At 40.6% G+C, this 19561-nt stretch overlaps 1 protein-coding gene across 7 annotated transcripts in view; it reads left to right on the top strand.

The window, feature by feature from the left end:
- The window catches only part of SARDH (sarcosine dehydrogenase), a 155306-nt gene extending 137176 nt beyond the window's left edge, over positions 1–18130 (top strand). For all 7 annotated transcript variants that reach the window (XM_072632878.1, XM_072632881.1, XM_072632875.1 and 4 more), the window contains 3 exons: positions 129–297; positions 5499–5634; positions 17777–18130. In XM_072632878.1, the coding sequence (XP_072488979.1) occupies positions 129–297; positions 5499–5634; positions 17777–17902 (431 nt within the window). In that variant the 3' untranslated portion in view covers positions 17903–18130. The remainder of the gene's footprint in view (positions 1–128; positions 298–5498; positions 5635–17776) is intronic.
- The last annotated feature ends 1431 nt before the right edge of the window (positions 18131–19561 follow it).

Genomic DNA, 19561 nt, shown 5'->3' with positions numbered 1-19561 from the left:
ATAATAGGCCCTTAATAAATGTTTACTGATTTATTGAAACCACACTGTGTAGGAAGTAATTCAGACTGTCTTTCTACTGGTCAAGTCCTGCTCTCCTTGACTCTAATAACATTGGGCATCCCCTGCAGGATACCGACATTGGCATGCAGACCTTCGCTCTGATGATACCCCTCTGGAAGCAGGGCTGGCTTTCACCTGTAAACTGAAGTCTACCATTCCCTTTTTGGGACGAGAAGCACTAGAGAAACAGAAGGCCTCTGGTCTCCTCAGACGCCTGGTCTGTTTTACCATTGACAAGTAAGTCCCTCTGAGGCTCCTTCCCACCACTCCTGCTCACAACTGTCTGGAGTTGAGAAACATTCCTTGCATACAGTCTACACCCCTCCCATTCAACTCCACAACTGGGATAAGAAATTTTTAAAGCAAATAGCAACATTTTAGACCCTCTACAATTTGGTACCTTTTTACCTTTCTACATTTCATGTTGTATTCCATACTTTTTAAGTCAATTCCCCTACATAGGCCCTATGAATGAACCAAACAGGACTACTCAGTCTCCTGTACTTTCCTACCTCCACGCCTTTGCTCAAGCTGTGTATGTGTGTGTGTGTGTGTGTGTGAATTAACTTTCCCATCTTCTCTATTCCTTTTGAAATCTTACTCATTCGTTTAAAACCTAACTCAAATGCCACTCCTTCATGAAACCTTACATGAATACTCCCTTGGACCTCACATAGCACTTTGTTTTCCATTTTTTAACATACTTATTATGTGTTATTTTATATTATAGCTATTTGCATAGTAAATATGTTAAAGCCTCTTATTAGACTGTAAGCTCTGTGAGGACAGGTAGGATTATGTCTTTCCAAGACTCTGCATCCAACTCACCCAAGACACTTATAACTATGTGTTCAGTTGAATCAATTTGGAGTACAATGACAGCCTACGCTGGGCAAGGAATGATTTTTGCCAAGAGAATAAAATGTATTTTAATTCTGTTTGTTTTTCACTCCACCTTTGTGGGTGGCAATGGATGGGAATAATTTTAATCAATGTTTTCAAAACTAGAATAATATTTCCAGACAGTTTTGATTTGGAAAACTAAGATGCTCCATTTGCCCCTTATGTAACCATCACTCTTCTCCAAGGAAAAGCCAACGCAAAGAAAAAGAAGGGGGAAGTGTCTCTTATTGGCTTCAGATATCCCTTAATTCATGTAGGCTTCTTTCTGAGCTATCCATTGAGAGACAGCAGCTCCTATGGGCAAGATGGGTGGGCAGGGGCCAGTCAGCAATGAGCCCCAGAATGAATGCTGTCCTAGGCTCAACTGAGTGAGGCACAGAGTCATTGGAAATACAAGAGAAATTTCAGTATATTTGAGTCTAGCTCTCTCATTTTATAGCTGAGAAAAATGAGAACCATAGAGTTTAAATGGCTTTAAAATTATTTAATAATAACTAGATTAATTAATCTACTAAGAGTCAGAATTAGGATTCAAACTCAGATCTTCCTAACTCCATGTCCAGACCACTATTTACACTGCCTTTCAGCATAAGGAAGGCAATAGCACTGCTATACTCTATCCTGGTAAGGCTGCACCTGGGGTATTGTGTTTAGTTTGGGGTCACACATTTTAATAAGAACAGAAATAAGCTGGATTGTACCTGGAAGCAAGTAAACAGGATAAGAAAAGCTTTGGAGAATATGCCGCCATGGGGATCATTTGAAGGCTGTCTACCTGGAAGGAGGGAATATTTAGAAAAGATATGACAGCTGCCTTTAAGCATTGGAAGGGATATTACATGAAAAAATGGGGATTCATTAAGGGATGGCTCAGTGACCTGGAGTCCAGGAAAGCCTGAGCTCCACCCTTGCCTGAGGCACAAATCAACTAATGTCTCAGCCTCCATTTGTTCATCTTCAAAATGGGTCTAATAATAGCATCTGTTTCTCAGGGTAGTTGGGAGGACCAAACGCAAGGATGGCACATTCAGACTGCTTCACAAACCTTAAATGGCCCTGTCAATACCTTTCGTTGTTGTTTGGCGCCGGCCCCAGAGGACAGAACTGAAAGCAACAGGTGCTTCATTCAGAGAATGCAAATTTCAGCCAAATTTAAGGAAACATCTCCTAACAATCAGTCCTCAAAAAGTGAAATGGGCTTCCTTGGGCGTTAGCCATTTCTCCCTCTTTGGAAGTCTTCTGGCAGAGGCTGGATGCCCACTTGTCCCGATAGTGTGGTAGAAGTATGGTCTGTCAGGAGCAGGCTACACTATATATTTCCCAGGTCTTGTGTGGATCTTAGACTCTGATTCTGTGAGGCAATGCGAAATAAACCTGGTGCCATCTCCAGGAGGGGAGAAGGGAGGGAAGAAAGGAGAGAATTTGGAACTTGACATTTTAAAAAACAAATGTTAACATTTTTTAACATGCAGTTGGGGAAGAAATAAAATATAAGAGAAAGTTTTTTTAAAAAGAAGGAAAAAAAGGGAAAATAAGGCTGGAAACAGTTTGGAGCAAATTGTGGGAAACCCTAAGTGCCAAGGATTTGGTATTTTATCCCTTAGTTAATAGGGAAGCCAATGAAGGTTTATGAGCAGAGCACGAAATGGTCTGAGTTGTGCCTTAGGAAAAAGATTTCCACAGCTATTTGGAGAACAGGGCCTAGAAAGTGACATAAAAGACAAGACTATTAACAATATTAACACTTTTACAAATAGTCCAAATAATCCTGCTGCTGATTCTCCTAAGTCTGACTTTTAATACTAATAAAAAGCAGAGAGGCAAAACAGCACTGCTGCAATTATGGGGCTTTACCGAATGTGGGCCTGCCATCGTGGACAGCCAGAGAGGGTCAGGTCACGTATGGCCACGTTCCTGGAATGTACCTTACGATGCCCTTCAAAAGATGGGTCAAATGTGATGAGCAGAAGAAAGAAAGAAAGGAGGAAAGGAAGGAAGGAAGGAAGGAAGGAAGGAAGGAAGGAAGGAAGGAAGGAAGGAAGGAAGGAAGGGAGGGAGGGAGGGAGGAAAGGAGGGAGGGAAGAAGAAAGGAAGGAAGGAAGGAAGGGAGGGAGGGAGGGAAGGAGGGAGGGAAGAAGGAAGGAAGGGAGGGAGGAAGGAAGGAAGGAAGGAAGGAAAGAAGGAAGGAAGGAAGGGAGGAAGAAAGAAAAAAACTGTGATTTGTCATCTTCCCCCAGAATTTCTGTATATTATCTTCTGTTTGCAAGTCCTTCAGCTTGACTCCTCCAACCCCTCCTCCTCCTCCTCCTTCTCTTCCTTTTTTCCTCTCCTTCCTTCTCCTTTTCCTTTCTTTTCTTCTTCCTCCTCTCTCTTTTCTTCCTTCTCCTTCTTCTCCTTTTCCCTTTCTCCCTCCTTTCTGCACTGCTCTTGCTTGAGGGCTGTAGTTGAGATGCCAGGGTCCTCCACTAAGCAGGGATAAGGTCTCAGACAAGTACAGTGCTGATGAGGAGAGAACCATTGGATCTGCATCTTCAACATCCACTTTTAAACAAGAGAGAAAAACAGCTTTCCACCCTGTGGATATTTTTTTGAGGTACTTGATTTTAAAGAGATGAGACAAGTGCCCATTATTTTCACTTCACTTTCAGTGCAGAGCTACCAAAAAGAAAACAATGCCTTCAATTTTTCTAGAGCCTTAATACCTTTCCATGTCCATTATCTATTTGTGAGTTAGGGAGGTCAAGGTTTATTGTCTCTAATCTTCATATGGGAAAACTGAGACCCAGGTAGCATGAGGCCTTCATATTGTAAATTATTGTAAAATATTGTAAATTATCAATACAGCAAGGGCTAAAACCAGACAAGGCCACTGTCCACTGTCCAGACTCACTGTATTCAAAGGATGGTTCTCACAGATAGAGAAAGGAACTTTGAAATGATAGATGGATGCCCAGGCTACCAAAAGAGGGCCCTTTAGAAAGAATAGGCTAGAACCCGGTTCTTCTGACTTGTGATCGCTGTGCTCTTGCTTTTCTACCATATTAGAATCATTGCTCTCTTTTCTGAGGTTCAGAGGCTAACGTGGAGTGACATGAGCATAATTTTGGTTTTGGACCCAGCTTTCTACCTATACTTTCACATCTCAGAATGCTCAAGACTTTCTCTGTAGAATTGCCCCTGGATGAGGCAAGAATCTCCTGACCATTCTTCCGACTTCTATTATTTCCCCACCCCCAATTCATTTTATTCATTCTGTAAGAGTAATCCTGAATATGTCATTTCACTGCTTAAAGACCTTCAATGGCTCCCTCTTGCCAAAAGGCCCCCTACAACCTGCTCCTTCATTATCTTTCCAATCTTATTTCAATCTGTTCCCTTCATTTACCTAAAGCTTCAATCAAAATGTTCTACCAGATAATCGCCCCAAATAATTGAAACTTCTAAGCCTACGTACCTCTGTGATTTTCCTAAAGTACAAGTCAGACCATGTCACATCCCTACTGGATAAACTCTGATGGCTTCCTATTGCCTTTAAGATTAAATGAAAGTTTGTTTAATTTTTAAAGCCTTTGATGTCTGGGCCCCAAACTACCTTTCCAAGTCTACACAACAGTCGCACACATATACACATATGTATAAAGGATGTACATTTGTACATATGTATATATACCCATATATGCATATGTGCATAGATAAATATCGACAGAAATGTTTATTTTTACTAAAAAAGTTTATTTTTATACATATGTACATACAGCATATATTGCTCATTCCTGTGGCTTCTGGTACAGTCCAACCAGCCTTCCTGCTGTTCCTCACACATGAAACTCCTTCTCCACACCTTTGCATTGGCCATTTGCCATGCTTCAACATACTCCCACATAATTTTTCCCTCTTAAAATTCCTTTTTGTCTTCAAAACTCTGCCTAAGTAATACCTTCCATGTAAAGCCTTTTTTGATCCTCCCAGGGGCCGTTTTCTCCCCCTGAAAATGGCTTTGTATTCATTGTGTGTGTGTGTGTGTGCGCGTATGTGCATTTCATCACATTCATTTATGTACACATTGTCTCCCTCAAAAGAATATAAGCTCCTTGAGGGCAGGAACCATTTTGTTTTTTCTTTGTATCTCCATCACCTGAAACAGTGCTTGGCACACCGTTAACACTTAATAAATGTTTCTTTCTTGCTTGATTGATCATCTTTCATGCTTCCAATGTGCTTCCTCTTTTCTTATTCCAGCTGTCCTTCAAGACTCATCTCAAAGACCATGTCCTCCTTGAAACCTCTCCCCGCAATTCCTCTGTTAGACATTCTTGCATTCTTCCAAACCCTCATAAGTCCTTGCATCATATTCTGACCTGGGTTAGAGTTGTGTACCTGATTTTTCTCCCCTACTTGATTAAGTGCTTTAGAATTAGAGTCCTTCAGGGAAGAGAACAAGTCTTATTTACTTTTGTAACCTACCTCAGTCCATTGTACATAGTGATTAATACATTTTAGTGGAATATGTGAGTGATTTTTTTTTTTTTTTATAGAAAGGTGCCCATGTTTGGCCTGGAAGCCATCTGGAGAAATGAAAAAGTAGTTGGCCACATTCGGAGAGCAGACTTTGGCTTCAACATCAATAAAACCATCGCCTATGGGTACATCCAGAACCCAGAAGGAGGTCCAGTAAGTACCTGGGGGGTAGCTCAACTTAAGGAACTGAGAATCCAAATTCCTTTTAAAAGAAACATGCAGACTGGTGTCAAGAAGTATTCTGTCTCAGAAGGATAACAAAAGAATGAGTTGTTTTTTCTGCAAGCCTTCTGGCATGAGCCAGAGAGGACTAGAGCTGGAAGTCCTCCCATACCCACCCAGTCCTTGGCACTGTACCCCATACCAGCAGCTCCCTGGAGGGCCTAGGCTCCAGCTATGGAAAAGCTGGGGGTGGAGAAGGGGGACAAAACATTTCTGACAGGGCGTGATGATGGATAAGGCCCTGAGCTGAGGCTTCTCCTGGAGGGAAAAAGGGAGAGAAGAGGAGAGGCAAATCAAGATGGAAAGCTGGTGCAGCGACATGAATGAGTCATGTAAACTGTATCTCCAGGCTGAGTTGGCTGTGGTTTTTTGTATTTTCCTTTTAAGATACTCTGACTTTTGAAGCACAAGGTTTATGTTAGTCAGAATTGAGGACAGAGCCAGAGGATAACTATTCTTTCCTAACCCAGAAAGAATGAAATTTTGAAATGCCATCCCACTCTTTTTACTCAAAGGATAAGACCAGGGCGACCAATGACCCAAACTCTGTTCGTTCAGATCTCAACCACTGCTCTGACCTTCTGCTCTAAAAATGACCTTTCCTCATTCATCTTAAATCCTTTCAGCATCCTTACTACATACACACACACAGAAACACACGCACACACACTTTTGTACCATATCTTAGCTTTGCCTCTATCCCACTTACAGTATGATCTGTACATATAGTTCTTTAACAACTGTTGGTGAGCTGACTGCTTGGTTGGTTGGCTGAATAAATGAGTGAATGCTCTTTCAATTTAACAAAACATTTAAGTGCCTACTAGGTTCCAGGGTCATTTTGACTTGCATTTCTCTTATGTGTTATATCATGTGGTTGTTAACAGTTTGAGATTCTTTTGAAAACTGTTTATTCACATCTGTTGATCCTTTATTTATTGCAGAAATGATTTTTGATCCCATCTGCTATCTCGAATACCAAATCTTTATCTGAGAAATTTGATGAAACTGTTTTCTCCATTCATTGCTTGCTTTTTCATCTGAGATGCATTAATTTTGTTTGTGTAGAAGCATTTCAATTTCCAGTAGTCATTATCATCTCCAGTCTTTGCATACTTCTTTGCTTTCTTAATCCATCAATACTACTCTAGCTTTACTTTCTTCCCTTCCCAGTTTCTACCCTATAGTTAAAGCAGTTCAACATTTGCCTTTGACTCCCTTGCCTGTTGACCTACCACCATTCACACCAAGCCAATTCTCCACTCTAGATTAGCCCCCCCCATCCACCTTGTGCATTAAATTGCTGAGCTCCATCTGTGCCATCTAGATCCCCTATTAATTCACATTTCCTAATCTGAACTGTCTCCACTGCTGCATATGAAACCTATTGTTCTCTATTCTCTTCCAGTTAGTGGCTATTCTCTTCTCTCCACAAGTCTTTCCCCACCCTTGGAAGATATCCTTACCTCCTACTCTACTAAGAAAATGGAAGCCTTCAGCTCTCTTGCTCCACATTTCAGCCCTCCTCTACATCTTCAAAATTTACTCTTGCCTCTGAGGAACAGGTGGCCAAAGCCTTCTCTTCTACCTGTACCCTCTCTCTCCCCATGCCCTCACTTCTTTCCTAAGAGCTTTCCCATCTATCTGCTCTCATCTTTAATCTCTTCTGACCAACTTAATCTTTCTTAATTGCCCTTAGGTAACCAGTCACTTGACCATCATATCCCTTCAAATCACTCCATATCTTGCCTTCTTTTCACTGCTACACTCCTAGAAAGAATCATCTCTACTTATTGCCTCCAGTTCCTCATTTATTCATCACCCACTCACTCAGCCTCTGGCTTTGGACCCTACCACTTGCCTGAAACTGTCCTTTATCAAGGATTTCTTAACTTCTAAATATGGCAACCTTTTCTCAGTTCTCAGTTTCTGTGACCTCTATGTGCCTTTTAATGCTCTTGACCACTCTCTCCTCCTGGACATTCTCTGCTTCCTTGGCATCCATGAAATAAATGTATTTTAGTTCTCCTTCTACCTGTGTGGCTGTTCCATTTCAGACTCTTTGTGAATCTTCATCTGTCTCATGCCTGCTTAACATGGGTGTCTTCCAGGTTTCTGTCCTTGTTCCTCTTCACTTTCTACAATTTCTTCTTTGGTCATTTTCTCTGTTCCCAAGGGTTCAGATATCATTGCTATGTAGACGTCTTTCCAGTCTGCGTATCTCCATCCTTACACTCTCTTAAATTCCAGGAGCACACTGTCAGTTGCCTGCCAGACATCTCCTCCTACACATACTGTGGAAATCACAAAATTGGCATGTTCGAAACAGAACTCAACACCTTCCCCCCTGAATCTACCCCTCCTCCAAACTTCCTTGTTTTTGTTGATAATTACTCAGGTTTAAACTTCAGGGTTATCCTTGACTCTTCCTGCTTCACCACCCACCTCAACCAATCAATTTCTAAATCATGTTGATTTTACCACCATCCATCTCTCCCATTTGCTCCCTTCTCTCCACACGCACAGCCATCAGTCTAGTTCCTTCTCTCATTGCCTCTGTTGTAAGAGAGGTCATGGGTAACCTTGCACTTGAAACATCTAAATCCATATGATTGGAGAAACTAACAACATAAAAAGGGGAAAAGGATGAGTCTGCTGTTCACTTTGAAAATGCTTTTTAGAGTGAGAAGCACTATCATTATCTTCATCATCAATCAAATATTCTGAATACCAATTATAGTGCTTTGTAAAAGCTCAGAGGCCAGTGGAATGATTTTCAATACTTGGACTTTCTGTAGGAAAATCAATTGAAAGGAAAAGCTGTCAACTCAAAGTTTTTGGAAGAGCAAATTGAAAGTCATTTGGCCTTCCAAATTCCCCCCAAAGTCCTTCTACACAAGCAAAATCAATGCAGCTAAGATAAGATGGCAAGCTGTTGATTAGGAAATGTCCTTCTTGATTCTAAGAGGACAAATTAACTTCCTGACAAATGCTTAAAGTTTCTTAACTCAGTAAGACAGAGATGGGGACTAGACCTGTGATTTCATTTGTAGAGGGAACTCCCAGGTGAGGAATCTACTTGTATGAATGCAGGTCAGTACTTATTCTTTAATTTAGAGCTTGAGAGAGTCGCCTAGACCACTGAAAGGTAAGTTAAATGATATTCACAGACTCACATAGCCAGAATGTATCAGAGGCAAGACTTGAACCCAGGTCTTTCTGATTCTGAAGCTACTTCTCTATCTACTATATTATGTCAATAATACTAATACTACTAATAATAATGAAAACTCTTAGAGTTTGTTTTGTTTGGGTCCATATTTATATCTTCTTCAGGGTGGAGGACTCACAGTGAGGAAATTTCTTCCACCTATGTAGATTGGCAAGTCATTTTTCACTTACAATCTTAGAGAATTCCTTGGGGTAACTTGGAGTGCTTATATTTTTTTTTTTCTATTCTTCTGACTCTAAGGCCAGCCTTCTCTTCATTATGTCCAGCAACCTTGCCAACAGCAACAATAACTGCTAACATCTATACACACATTTTAAGATTTACAAAGCACTTAACTCACATAATTTCATTTGTTCCTTACAAAATTTTCTGAGGTAAATTCTTCAATTATTATCCCCATTTTATGATGAATAAACTGTGCTCCAAAAAGGCTACATGAAATTAACTTGTTATCTTTCAATTATGTCCAACTTTTCACGACCCCATTTGGGTATTTTTTGGCAAAGATTCCGGAGTGGTTTGCCATTTCCTTCTCCAGTTCATTTTATAGATGAGGAAACTGAGGCAAACAGGGTTAAGTGACTTGCCTAGGGTCACATAAACAATAAGTATCTGAGGCCAAATTTGAACTCAGGTCTTCCTGACTTCAAGCCCAGCTCTCTATCTACTATGCCACCTAGGTGCCCCAGGTGAAATGATCACAATGATATAATTAGTGACCAGGGGTGGGGTTGGAACCTAAGTCTCTCATGGCTCCAAGACTAGAGTTTTTTTTTACTACCCAAGCACCACCACCACCAGCACCACTATCACCCTTATCCCTTTCTCTTAGTGAATGAACATTCAATAAGGGGCCACCATGTGCTAGATGCTAAAGATTGAAACATACCTTACAAGGGCTATTAGTCTAGTAATAAAGAGTTAGCACAGAATGAGGATGTAATAAATAATTAATGACTGGTCAAATGAGGTTATAGGTGTGAAAATCTGGAAAACTATACATAGTTGATGGGAATATTATCAGTCAATTGACAAGCATTTATTAAGGGCCTACTATGTGCCAGGCACTGTATGCTTTGGGCATAGAACATTGAATTAAGGTGCTTCATATTCCTTTCCTTAAACCTAGTGTTTGAGCTCTCATGTCAAGCCCTCTACCCTGGCTGGTAGGGTAGAAGTATGAAGGCCAAGAGAAGAAACTTTGTGGGAATAAATTAGTTGATCAACATGTATTTATTAAATATGTTTTCAGCTCTGTATTGAGTGTTGTGGGGAAATAGAACTAGAAACACTGTGGCTAAGTCAAACTTAGTTGGGAAAGTCACTGACAGCCTAGAGGATAGTTTTACTTTGGGTCTAATTGAGAGCATGGAGAGGAAAGGAAATGCAGTGGATGGGTGTAGTTGTACCAGGAGGAAATAATCAGTTCCCCAGACAGTCCTGGTTCTTGTCTCTTTAAGTGTTGAGGAGTAAAGTGGGCCATGGGGTAGGAATACCATGCTAGAGAAGTTGGGGGCAGCAGCTAGGGGACTCACTCCTCAATTCACCGGCAGGTAGTGTGTGCAGGGACAAAGCAGTTCTCACCAAGAGAGGAAATATGCCCAGCCAGCTGTCAGCCCATGGGAAAAACCTATTCATCTCCTTATTAGTTACAGCTCTAGAAATAGGAGAAGGGAAAGGTCTTTTAAAATGTGATGATTGAACCAGATAACTTTCTAAAGTCTCTTCCAGTTCTAAAATTTATGTTCTAAGTGTACTCTTTTAGACATCACAACCTGGGAAAAACTCTACTTACACCCATGCTAGATATGGGCAGCATGGGTAGATAGAATGGTAGAGACTCATCTTCCTGAGTTCAAATACAGCCTCAGACACTTATTAGCTGTGTGGCCCTGGGAAAGTCACTGAACTCTGTTTGCCTCAGTTTCTTCATCTGTCAAATGAGTGGAAGAAGGAAAAGGCAAACCACTCCATTATCTTTGCCAAGATAACCTCAAGTGGGGTCATGAAGAGTTGAATATGACTGAAAAAATAAGGGAAGGGAAAGGCCATTTAAAATAGGAAGGTTGAATCAGATGATCTCCTAAGGTCCCTTCCAGCTTTAAAGCTATGAGCCATTAAGCTCATAGTTTATAATTTACAATTTCATTTAGTGACCAAGATTTACAGATGCACATAGTTCATGATTGTTTCAAGTCAAATCATGATATGAATGAATGAATGAAAAAACATATATTAAACACTACTGCATGCAAGACATTGTGTTTAGTGCCAGGGATACAAAAATACAAAGACAGAAAGTCTCTACCCTAAAGCAGCTTACCTTGTAAAAGGGAATGGGGGCCAAGGAAAGCAGTCTATCATCCCTGAGATGTAAGAGTCAGTCAGTTAGTCGACAAGAATTTATTAAGCACCTACTATGTGCCAGAAAAATCGATTTAGCTGCTCAGTGGAGGCTAGATTAGAGGAAAGATAGATCAGAGACAGGGGAAGTTATGGAGAAATTGAAAAGGCTATTATAATAGTCTAGGCCAGTGGTTCTCAAAATCTGGGGACTTTTTCAGGGTCCACAAGGTCAAAATTGTTTTTCTAATAATACCAAGACATTATTTGCCTATTAAAATACTTTTCCTTGTATGAAGCCAGATTTTCTTCATATACTTCAACCAAAACATATTCAACAAATTAAATACAGAAGCAGATATGAAAGTCCAGCTGTCTTCTGTTGTGCTAAGATTTAAAGAGATTTGCAAAAAATACATAAAACAATGCTACTCTTGTCACTGTTTTTCTCTTTTTAGAAAATGAAGTTATTTTTACTAAAATGTATTATACCAACTTTCAATAATTTTATTCATTTAATGGATTAATATTTTAAAATTTTATCAGTTTTAATTTCTTATAAACAAAAGATCTTTAAGATCCTTGATAATTTTTAAGAGTCTAAAGGAGGTCAGAGACCAAAAGTTAGGGCATGGGAGGCATCAGTGAAGAGAACCATTACTAAGGTAGTAGTGATGGATCTGAAGAGAAGATGTGTAGGAGAGATGTTGGGAAGGTAAAAAAAACAGGACTTGCCAACAGATTGCATTTGTGGAGTGAGTTCAAGAGAAGAGTCGCTGTGAACCTAGGAATTGGCAGGATTCTGGGGCCCTTGACAGTAGTAATAGGGGAAGTGGGTTTATACATAGGATGGCCAACTGATGTAACCTTTCCAAAAACAAAAGGGTCACAAGGGGTAGGCAGGCAGATGATAACACAACCTGGGTAAATGGTTTGATATGATATAAAAGTGAAGTATAGTTTGAGATTTGGGGCCCAAGAGACGATATGTTGTAGTTACTGAGTCGATTCATCAGTGTCCGACTCTTCATGACCCCAGTGATTTGTCATTTCCTTCTCCAACTCATTTGACAGATGAGGAAACTGAGGCAAACAGGGTTAAGTGACTTGCCCAGGGACACCCCCAGCTAGGAAGTGTTTGGAATTGGATTTTGAACTCTTCCTGATTCCAAGCCCAGTAATTTATCCACTGGACCTCTTATCTGCCCCTATGAGATGATATACTAACTGCCCAAATGAGCTATGTTTTACTCACTTAGTTACCCCAATCAAAACAAGTGAGCCCCAGGACAGAAGTTTCAAAGATTAATGAGTTAACTTCCCCAGGACCTGGTGCAAGGTTTGGAGGAAAGTACACAAAGTTTGGAGTTAGAGTTTAAAGCTCTTACTACTTATTACTCATGGAGTAAGTGACTTACTACTCAGGTGACCTTGGGCAAGTCATTAACTTCTTTGGGTCTCAGTTTCTTCATCTCTAAAATAATTAGGTTGAACTACCACATCCTTTACCACAGATGAAGAGCTTGAAGGATCCTTAGAAGTCATATAGTCCAGAGGCATCAAACATGAGTGATGCCAGATTTAAATATAATTGGGAAGTGTTTGCCAAAATCAATAAAAATAAAATGCAGCAGAGATAATATTTGTGGTTTTCTAAGCCATTATGCAGCCCACAGGCATCTGTTTCTGTTTGAATTTGACCCTATTGATCTAATTCACCATCCACATTTTACAGAAGAAGCCTCTCTGTGACCCAAAGAAATTGTGTCTTCCTTAAAGTCACATTTAATCCTGTTTAAATAGTACATCTAAGGTCTGTCCCAACCCTAAATCCTACCCTGTATTACAGTACATAATTAAGAGTTAAATTGTACCATATAGAGTTTAAGGGCTATTGGAGCTCAGAAAAGAGAAGTATAAGTGAGGGCTGGAATAATCCAGGGAAGGCCTGAAAGGCCTTGAACCAGGCTTCGATGGATAAGAAAAGTCAGAGAAGAGGAGGAGTGAGAGAGCAGGATACAAAGATAAGCCAGCTCACACAGAAACAAATACATTCCTGTCTTCTTGGGCTTTCTTGCCCAAGTATGCCTAAAAGCTTGAATGGCTGCCAAGCCTGAAGTCCTTCCGGAAAAGGATGTGAGAGATTTTCCCTGTCATTCACCTTCCACCCAGGGCTGCTTAAGGCCAAATTGAAAACTATGCAAATTGATAGAGAAGAGAGGCCATGGCGGGGGTGGTGGGTGGCCCTCCTTCTCTAATCTCTCTTTACCATTCCTCCCTTTCCACTGGCTTCCTCAGCCACAGACTCAGAATGTTTCCTACCGGAAAGACAGTGTTCATTAAGCAGACGTTAATGGGAGACATTAATCTCTCAGCTGGGCGTGATAACTTCCAGCCTGATTTACATGCTAACTGAAGTCTACATGAGGGATAAAATGAGACAAAGGCTGTGTGGGGATAGGGGTGGGGGAGAGGGAATGGCTCTCAATACAGAACCCAGGTAGAAGTTCCCAGCTCACGCCCCCAGGATTTGGTAAGGGGCACAGAACCTGCCCCCTGAGCGCTGTGGGAAATTGAAGGGGGTTATCTCCTTCCAATGCCTTGCCTCTTTTTTCTCTAATTCACCTCTCCCTCTCCAGCCACCTCTTCTGTTTCCACCCATAGGCCCCTGGTGCTCTCAGGTGCTCTGAAAAAATAATCAGACTAATTCATACTGAGATTTTAATGAATTAATCATATATTATCCCTTCTAGGGGGATTTATCTTTTAAAAGAGGACCCCAAGGAGAGAAAACAACAAAATAATATTGGGAAAAGAGGAGCTTCAGGAATGGATTCAGATGTCAGCTCCGACACTTACTAGCAACAGGACCCTGGAAAAATTACTTTATTTACCTCTCTGAGTCTCAGTTTCCTAATCTCTTAAATTATCTACCTACCACCTAGCTACTCTCTATCTGCTTCACAGAGTTGTTGTGGAAGAAATGCTTTGTAAAGTGCTCTGTCCCTGCAATTTGTTGTTATTATCACCATGTGCAATATTAACCCAAAGAAATAATTTTTTTCTTGTCTAAACCTGTGATTTTGCAAGTCAGGGGAACTTTCCAGGAGGGAACCTCTCTCTATCAATACAGATAGCAACTGGTCTGCAACTTAAGCTCAGAGAGATACCTGGAGGTACTGGGAGATTGGGACCCATTCAGGGTCACCTAGACTTGAATCCAGGTCTTTCTGACTTTTTAAACCAGCTCTCTCCCTTACCTCTAGGAATAAATCATTAAGTGTGGAATTTCAAACACAAAGAAGGAAGATTTTTTTGTTTTTTGGTGCGAAGGTTGGTTTGATGTCCAACCAGAGATCTCTGACATCCCTTTCAGTCCTAGTCATCTTTGTTCACATTTGTTTCAACCCACTAAATGTTTCTCAAGTGCCTACTGCATTTGGGGAGAGTTTTGGGTGAGATATTAAATTTAGATAAAACATTTTCCCTGCTGTCATGGAGTTTATGGTCTAATACTGGCATACTATACCTACAAAAATAAATATATAATAAAATGATATGTGGATAATATATAAAGTGCTACATGAGGGAAGAATGGTCATAACTAACTAAGGGGATCAAGGATATCTTTGTGGAGGAGGTGGCATTTGAGGTGGATAAATGGGTAAGAATTCAACAGATTTGGGGGATAGGTAAAAGGGAACAACATGAGCGAAAGCATAGAGATAGGAGATCAGGATATATATCTGTATCCATATATATCCACACATACATATGTATGTATACATATATGTGTATATACACAAGTATATATACATGCATACATGCATACACACATGCACATACACACATATATATGTATAGACATGCAAGAGATGGTGAGTAGTTCAGTTTTGTTGTGGTATGTACAGTATATGAAATAAGATCCCCAAAGCAGGCTGACTCCAGATTGTAGAGAACCTTGAATGACAAACTAAGGCATTTGGACTACTTGGTGGGCTCCAGGGAGTCATTTAAACAGAGAAGAGGCATGATCAGATTTATATGTGAGAAGATAGATCCTAGCAGCATGTGAAGAATGCTTTAAGCCCAAAGACTGAAAGGTCTATTGGAAGGGTAGTGTGATAGTTCAGATGGTAATGAAGGCCGACTTTAGGATGGTGGCCATGGGGGAGATGAAGGGAAGAGATACCAAGGCAGAGACATAAGCAACAGAACATGGAAGTCAGATGATGAACTTGGGAGAGCTCGTAAGTGGTGATGCCACAGACATATGTAGTGAAATGAAAGCAAAAGATGGTTATGGGGAAAGATAATAAACCAGCTTGAGATACTGTGAGCGTGACTTGAAAGTGAGGTATAGGTAGAAGCATTCTATAAGAGAGGTGGGCATGAGTCTGGAACTCAGGAAGAATTCTGACCTAGAAATTCATATTTGGAAGTCATCAGCATAAAGGGGGTAGAAGGAATGGGGGAAGTGAATGAGATTGCCAAAAGGGAAAAAATATTGAGAGAAAAAAGAAAAGAGGACTGAAGACAGAGATTTGAGGAGCATCTCTTCAATTTTATCATCCTTTGGTCTTGGGGTCTACCATGTCACCTTCTTCCCCTTTCCCTATGTGCTTAGGCAAAAATGAAAAGTACAACAAAATTCGCCTGAATTAATGTAAAGGCAGCTCCCTTTTTATAAGACTCCAATGAAGTGACATCTAGTTTTTATTCAACCTTGAAGGTGAATTACTAATTTCCCCTCTCACAGCATAGAGGCTGGGGGCTATAATAACAGAGTGGTACATACCTCATCAGATATGGTCACCATGCTTTTGACTCTACTGATCTTTGTCACAAGAGATGGTTTAATATAGAGGGAGGAGAGAGGATTTTTCTTCCTGAAAATTCCCACGATATAAAGACAAAATTCATTAATAAAACATATATTTTTAAAAGTCAGTCATGAATTCACTTGGGCCAGAAACCAAAGTAGAGTCTCTATCAGGTGATGTATATCACCAGAACTAGAGATTAGCAGATGCTCAATGAAATGATGAATCCTGTTCCAAGAACAATCTCTTTTCTAGCTAAGACAAAACCTTTGACATGTAGGATATCCAGAAGCCAATTACAGTTTGTTGGTATTTGACTACATGTCCAGTACCAATGTGTATATAGTTTTATACATCATACAACCATCCATTGATTCATGGTATACTAGCCCCACTTAACTTATAAAGTTTGTATTATGTGAAGATCTGTTTTTCTCAGCCAAACCTAGAGCTGCCAGAAATTATAGCTGTTTCTTTATGTTGCCGAGTTAAGGACACTCTTCCAGTGGTTCTAGTCTTGGATTTAATTGCTGTACAGATAGAACACACATTTCTAATTGGCCCAAACAGTACGCTCACTGACACAGCAAATGCAGTCAGCCCAGCTGTCACATCTCATCAGCCATCCCGGGCTGGACATGACACTTTTACTTCTCTATAAGAAATGACTCTTTCTGAGATACATTGGATTCTCCAGCTCTCCCCTAGTAGAACCAGGTAGAGCTTAGCCGGTGAGGAGAGAGCAAAAGGCCAGGGTGTCTGGGAAGTGATTTGAGTTAGCTCTGGCTACATTTGTTCCACTTCTTTAGGACATGAACTCAATTTGACTTTGGGTTCTCAGTTTGTCTGTAACCACAGCTGCTCTCAAAGAAACTGAAGAGCCTGCCCGTGTTCAGATGAAACCATCCTTTCAAAAAATTTCTTCCTGCTGTTTTCTCAGGAGCCTGGATTTATTGGGGAGCAGGGAGGAAGAGAAGGGAAATGGATTGTTTGTTTGACCTTTGTCTGGTCTTCCTACTTCTAGATCCCAAAGAAGTGGAGGCAAAAATCCAAGGGAATTGGCTTCAGTGATATAGAACTCAAGCTTTCCCCACGAGCAGTGTGATAGAGCGATGGAGAGTTTGTTGTACTTACACACACACATGGCCTCAGGAGGCTGAGGGGAAATGACCAGTATATTTACAGTCAGGGGAGCTGGATCTGAATCTCTTACGCTGTTACTTACTTTTAGTGTCACTTTGGGCAAATCATGTTATTCCTCTGGGACTTTGTTTCTTTATCCGTAGAACAGAGGTTGGATTAGTGGATCTCTAACATCCCTTATGGCTCTGAATCCTGTGACCCAAAATTGTCTTCAGTTTCCTTAACCATCAAATTGGGAGGAAGTTGGACTAGATGAGCTCTGAGGTTCTTTCCAGGTGTGGGACTTTCGGTGAGACCCTTAACCTTCTCTGAGTCTCTGTTTCCTTGCTTGTAAAATGAGGACAATCATGTTTTTGCTTACCTAACTCACAGAGCTGTTGTAAGGAAAATTCTTTGTAAACCTTAAAACTTCATGGAGTTATTAATTATTATTACTGTTAGATCAACTTGCTGTTTTAAAGCACATAGGATCTTAGATTTAGGAATGGGGGAAGATGTATGCCCAATGCCTTCTTTCTTTTCTAATTTCCAGGTGTCCCTGGAGTTTGTGAAGAATGGTGACTATGCCCTTGAGAGGATGGGAGTGATCTACCCTGCCCAAGCTCATGTGAAGTCTCCATTTGATCCAGACAACAAGAGAATAAAGGGAATATATTAACTCCAGAAGTCTCTGATGTTGACTGCCTGGCAAGTGGAAGTACCAGGAGCTGATGAAAGGAAGATGGGAACAAGCCCACAATCATTTCTAGCCAGCCAAGGACCAAGCTCCCCCCACTGAAGCTTGCTTCTGCATATTCTGTGCCTCTCTTTATCTGAGCCCCAAAATTGACTGAGTCCCCCTGTTGCTCTTTGCTTAAAAGTCAGAATGAAGCCCAGTCTATTGAAACTGCTTTCTGGTTGTGTTTTGGAAGACACTTTTAGACTTAGAATTAGGATGGTAGGAAGTAGTACTTCCTCAAATATCAAAAATCCTCAAAAATAGGTCAAAACATATCCTTAAATGGTTTTCTGATTGATCCTCATTCAAAAAGTTTATTCCACGCACCAGACCTTCTTTAGTGGATGGACTATTCCTTGTATCCCCCAGAGGGACCTAAGATGGTGTAGGTCCCATGGAAGACATTTTATAAATACTTTTTAAAAAATCGAACTGACATGAATCAATGAGCCTAAAACTGTAACAAAGTCAGGGTTCAGAGGCCACTGACCTAGTGGGATTCACTTTCCTGATGCCAGGGGAAACCCAGGGGGAATTAAAGCCAGGCTTTGTTTCCAAGCCCAAAGACCAGACTCATAGGAGGCCCACAGCTCTTCTAAGTATGATTGTTTGACAACCGAACAACCCCTGAAAACAAGCTTTCAGTTATAGGTCTGTGCGTCTACAAAAGATTTTAATTTACCATGGGACCTGTTTTTATTGCCAGCCTTCTAGAAAGCTTCTGCTTAACGACACTTTCCTTTGTATTTTATATTCTCTATCATTTCAACAAAATTCTTTTTATGCCTAGGTCTTGTCTTCAAGCTTGATCTCCAGACCTTTGAGGGAAGGTTCAGATTATGTCTTTGTTATCAGCCACTCTTAGGAGGTAGCACAGTGCAGATAACATAACACATGCTCAATAACTATTTGTGAGAATGTGACAGTATTATCTATTGTGTATTTCATTCCTTAACCTTTTCATTTAATTCATTTCGGTAAGTCATTTCTTGCTAGGGTGTAAGGATATGGTTAGGATAAGTCACATAGTTCTAGGAATAAACCTGTCTCTAATTGGATAATTGTCTCCTCTTTGGGGGAGAGACTTCAGTGCCAGAGACAGGGAACTGGCTATCATCCTTGGATGTATGATGTGCAGGTTCTCTCAAGTACACACAAAGAAACGATGGGAGCTTTGATTCTTTACGTATCTCTCCTCTTTTTCTGATTCACATGATATATTGGAGCTATAGTTTGAGTCAGTCAATTAACATTTATTAAGCACCTACTATGTGTCAGGTACTGTGCTAAACCCTGAGGGAACAAGAAGAGGCAAAAGACAAGCCAGGTCCTCAAGGAGCTCACAGCCTAGTGGGGGAGATAAGCAAACAAACATGGACAAACAACCTTTATGTAGGATTAGAGAGAAGGCACTAGAATTAAGAGGGGTTGGGAAAAGCAGGATTTTAGTTAGGACTTGAAGGAAACTGGGAGTCAGAGCTGAGGAGAGCGTAGGGAATAGCCAGTGAAAATGCCTGAGGTTGAGAGATAAACTAACAGACCGGAGACCAGGGTTACTAGATCGTGGAGAGTGAAGTATAAAAAGACTGGAAAGTGGGG

Source organism: Notamacropus eugenii, chromosome 1 (assembly GCF_028372415.1).
Source record: "Notamacropus eugenii isolate mMacEug1 chromosome 1, mMacEug1.pri_v2, whole genome shotgun sequence".
Lineage (NCBI taxonomy): Eukaryota > Metazoa > Chordata > Mammalia > Diprotodontia > Macropodidae > Notamacropus > Notamacropus eugenii.
Note: the sequence above shows the minus strand (reverse complement) of the source record. Positions and strands in the feature narration are given on the sequence as shown.